At 47.0% G+C, this 4,925-nt stretch overlaps 1 protein-coding gene across 1 annotated transcript in view; it reads right to left on the reverse strand.

Moving 5' to 3' along the window:
- Positions 1-4,919, reverse strand: part of DNAJC1 (DnaJ heat shock protein family (Hsp40) member C1) — a gene marked incomplete at its 5' end in the record, with an annotated part of 94,977 nt that extends 90,058 nt beyond the window's left edge. Inside the window, one exon of the mRNA XM_026039480.1 lies at positions 4,827-4,919. Within this exon, the coding sequence (XP_025895265.1) occupies positions 4,827-4,919 (93 nt within the window). The remainder of the gene's footprint in view (positions 1-4,826) is intronic.
- Between the last annotated feature and the right edge of the window lie 6 nt (positions 4,920-4,925).

The following is a 4,925-nucleotide window of genomic DNA, read 5'->3' on the forward strand; positions in this document are numbered from 1 at the left end:
GACAGCAGTGCCAGATTATGTAACACTCTGGCAGCTACAAGAATAGCTATTCTGAAACACAATTCCCAAATTTATATTCAAGAGTTTTTATTTTCATAACCTCCCAATCCACAAACGTAGAACTGCAGCGATGGGACTGCTGCAACTCCGGGAGAAATCAGTCACCACACATGCATAAAACAGACCATTCAGGAATGTATTTTAGAGGATTTTCTTTGATCTCCCATAATGTCTGGTAACAGCCTAACACTTTGCTGTGAGGTTCACCTCTGGTAAAGTCCTCACAGGGCAATGTAAAGAGATAAAATTTAGCACAGGCCATTTGCCATAGTCTTATAGGTGCATCGACCTCCGTTTTTTTAATGCAGATCAGGAGTGCAGACGTAAAACAAACCTCCTTACTGTTCCCACTGACCGCATACCACGAAGCGGCCCTCAAGTGGATGGGCTGGATTCCGTTTGGATGCAAATAAAACTGTAAAATGTATTCCAAGAGCATGACTAGTGCACTTCAACACAGAGGGGCCATGCAGCCAGGCTGGAATTAGTCCAGTGTAAAACATTCCCTGAAATGCCTATGCTGTGGCATCAATTCCTCTGCACCCAGCACTGCAATGAAGAGATGCACCCTTGGTTGGTCTCTATCACTTGCTAAGGCAGACCTGGCTTCTCTGGTTCAGGTGCCGGGTAGTCCAAATCTCCAGCTCAGCCAGAGGGCTTGCAGCTTCTCCTAATCAAGGGGGTCAGGCTCCTGATCGGGAAAGCACCTCTGATGAGGAAATCACATCTTGGACTTTCCTGAAGTTGCAACATATTAGCATCTCACAGGCTGCTGGACTCGAAAATACACATTCTGAACACACGGTTGTGACTCGGGATTACAACCTTAGTCAGCAAAGCCATTGTTAGGTAGGACATGGATGGAATACTCTGACGATCCTGGGAGTGGGTATTTTAATCCAAAAGAGCTAAGTGTAAATCATCTTGACAGACATGTGGAAGTTCATCCCTAAAAAGCTGAGGAAAAACACCTTTTAAAACACAGGATTTTAAAGCAACGTCTATTTCCGAAAGGAAACAMCACAGCAGATTATATTGCCACAACAGCATCACACAAGCACGCAGGTAATTTCTCCGAGAGGAACCCACACAATCAGGGCACTTTGTTTTATTTTCAGTAAGAAGTCATAGTTGTAGATTAGATGTTTAAGCTTCCAAACATCCAGTGAAGGTGCCACTGACATCTCATGCAAAATCATGTTCAATTCTTAATGAGAAGTAAAAATACTTGAGTACATTTGAGCCGGACTTCGAGTAAGCTTAGTACACCACAAGGAAGGTAGATCTTTGTTCCAGATGAAGCACCTCCTGCACCATGTTCAGAAAGTTCTACGTGTAGTCACAACATTGGCTAGCAAGCCAAATGCAGGCAATAACATTCCCTCAGGGACACAAAGTTTCAGGAACTCTTCTACTGTCTCAAAGTGCGTTTGCAGCATGTTTGCAAGTTTCAAAAATCATTAAAAAAAAACACCTTTTGTTTTCACGCACTGCACAGACTAAAAGAAATGTCAGTGCAGACCTCTTTCCTCTTCTGATTATCAACAGGAATGCTGAAAGACTGTTCAGAAATTCCTAGGTCCTACCTGACATGTAACATGTCGCTCTGCATGGCCAACATTAGCAGCAAAGCTTGTGCATTTTACCACATCTTTTTATAATCTAGGGCACAGCACTGGTAACAGGAATGCTCTTCCCTCAGAACTTGTTCCTCTACTCATCTTGCCTACCAGAATGCCACCACACAAAGGCTCAAAGACACTCAGAGGCCTGTTGTGTCCTCCTTACTGCGAGCCAAAGRCAGCAGAGCAACAGACAGTTCCTTTGACACCATAGGGGCTGTTAGGGTGAAGCCCCTACTTTGGGGAAGAGTCCCACAGGTCCTACGGACGCCAGGTTGATTCATCCAGAGCCCATCACGTTTGCTCAGCAGGCAGCAGCTGGTAAGAGCTGCAAGAGACAGCACAGTTAGATGAGCTTGATCAGTTCAAACATCAGTCGGAGCAGCTCAGAGCTCTCCGGATCTCCCGGGAATCTTTCCGAAAGGGTGACATCGCGGTCGCCATGCTCTCTCTCAGGTCACAGGCAGTTTTATTACCTCTTAATTAAACTATTTAATCTGTGTTTTTAAAGATGACTTCAGACTGACAAAAGGACTAGGACCAAGTAGTAACTGGCTGCACTGAAGCGGCTSTTACATTTTTTCTGTCAAGGGTTTATGGTTCCGTTTTCTTCATCTGGACACAACATTCAGCGGACGTGAAAGTGTGGGCTTTTCTCAGGCAAAAGGTTATTTCCCCATGTAAGTCAGAATTCTTAGAGCAATAATATTTTAGACAAGCATGTTGAGTGAAATACTTCAATGACTTAGGAGCAACCAAAGACTCAGTCCAATTCCCACCTTGCTCAGAACAGTACCAGGACAGAGCAGCACAGAAGCAACAACACTTCTGCTTCCCAACGCGACTGTGGGATGCAAGGGATTAACAAATCCAACCGTGCCCTTGCTTAACACCCAGAGCACTCTCAGGTTCAGCACTCACCCATAACACCTGCATTTCTGAGCCAAGTTGACCTCAAAGTCAAGGCCTAAGGACAACTACTCTAAGACCCAAGGCAGTCRCAATCTTACTCACCCTCCGGCATTCCATATTCACAACAATAATTGTTTCTTCCATGTCAGCCGCCAGCCAAGACACCACAGCAGCTCCAAACCTCTTACCCTGCCACGTAACAACATTGTGAGGCTTCTCCAAGGCCCTCCAAAGGGCAATCGCAGGGACCTCAGGTTGCTGCAATCACCCACACTGAGAACCACCCCGTCTCTCCTATTCCAGGGGGAGATCCAGGGAATTCATCACGGCACCAAAGCTGCAGGACCGCCCACCCACACCTTGTGGGTTGCAGTCAGCATCAGCTTCCCACACTGCGCGTGGGGGCCAACAAGAAGGAGGATGACCAGAGTCCTCCATCAAAACCTAAGCTACTTGAACAGCTTCAGGAAGGACTGGGGTCATTCCTATAAATACATACATACACACTCTATAGACATGTACACACACATATATACACACACACAAATGTATGTATATATGTGCATATTTTTTTCTTCAAAACAAAAGGCAGTATGTTTTTCAAAAATGAGCAGCCTTGCCAAGGCGGAGTTATCAGGATACACAGGATGACAACATGATTTTTTTTTTTAAATAGACAGCTATTGAGATAAATGAGAGATTATGAAACAGTCCAAAAGCAAGGACACAGAGTTTATTTTCACAAAAGCTCAGCCCCTTTTATGGTAAAAYGCCAAGAAAAACACTGGAGTATACAGAATACAAACCATGGCACCAAAACTACAAAAACTAACCAAAGCATTCTAGTCAAAGACATTCCAGTTAAAATAACCTGCAAAGCAAGCAGTCGGTTCCACTAAGATAGAGCTTTGAAGAAAGCAGAAAACYTGAAGAAATATAGAAATGGCACATCTGCAGTTATGATAAATTGCAATGTGCTGTGATCAAATACAGCTTCCTGTTCAGATACCAAGGCAGGAAATGGAACAGTTGTGGCAGGGCCCCTGTCAGAGGGGACCTTAAACCACCTCAGCTCTCCATGGGTCAGCGCAAGCAGCACTGCTCCTTCAGTCCCTTGTTTGGAGCATCTGGCACAGGCTGGAGAAGGCAACAGCGGCAACGGAACATACAACGTGGAAGAACCTGTGAACCAGCAAAGTTTCCTCCAACATCTAGTGGTTTGTACGTGATTTGCATCMCTAGGCCACACACTTGAGCTTAACAGTAACATTTTTTTACCACCATAATCACAGGTGTATTCTTCCATGGCATCTAATGCAGTTTAAGTTTCAAGTGTTGACAGTAATGATATCATAAATGATTAACCTGTATYTACATCTAACAGAATATCCTTTCATCTGCCTGGCATTATCCACCAATTTTTACCCTGCTTATTATAAGTGATTCACGTTTTCCATAAAGACTTTTTAGTATCTTGTAAACTGAGTAAAAGGGAGAGCTAGCAGAATGSCTGCCCATTAAAATTAACCCCATGATGCTGCATTACACTTAGTGCACAAGCTGCCGATTCAGCCCTGGGCAAAAAARGGGCTGTGAATTTACTGACACAAATTCACCTGCCAGGCCTGGACACCACGAGCTGAAACAAAACCAAGATTTCATATCCCTGCAATATATAACACCAAAACTGCCTGCCAGGAATTAAAGACTAAACAAAAATTTAGTCTTTAGACTAAGACTAAAATTTATGCCCATGAAACTGAACCTTCGGACGCAGTTTTTGCTGTGTGCTAAGCAGGATGACAGCGATAACGCTCCACGGAGTTTCAACTCCGGATGCTAASGGAGGAAAGAGATGGGACGGAGTCAGGGTCCACCAGTCATTATTATTATTACACGTCCACCTCAAACCGCGTCAGGAGGCGGCCAAAGCTGGGGCCAGGCCTCTCCTCGCGGGTACTGCCCCAGGGAAGCSTGGTTTTAGTCTCCGCAACCGCAGCGGCGGCGCCGGGGCAGAGCCGGGGCGCGGGGGGCCGCTCCGGGGCAGGCAGAGCTCCTGCACAGCGCCAGCTTTCCTTGGGCATTCCGGCTAAAACAGGACAAGGCGGAGCGATGTGCACGCGGGCCGGGGAGCGGGATGCCGGGGCCGGCGGCGGCTCCGGGGCCGGCGGCCCGGGCAGCGCGGGGAGGGCTCAGCGCGGGGAGGCCGCGCGCGCGGGCGGCCGCGCTCACCTGCTGCACGCCCAGGAAGTCGTAGAAGCTCCGCGGCACCTCCTCCACCAGGTCGAAGAGCTCCAGGTCGCCGCTGTCCCAGGCGCGGGCGCGCGGCGC

The sequence above is a fragment of the Nothoprocta perdicaria genome, unplaced genomic scaffold (assembly GCF_003342845.1).
Source record: "Nothoprocta perdicaria isolate Ctin4 unplaced genomic scaffold, notPer1 scaffold_23, whole genome shotgun sequence".
NCBI lineage: Eukaryota > Metazoa > Chordata > Aves > Tinamiformes > Tinamidae > Nothoprocta > Nothoprocta perdicaria.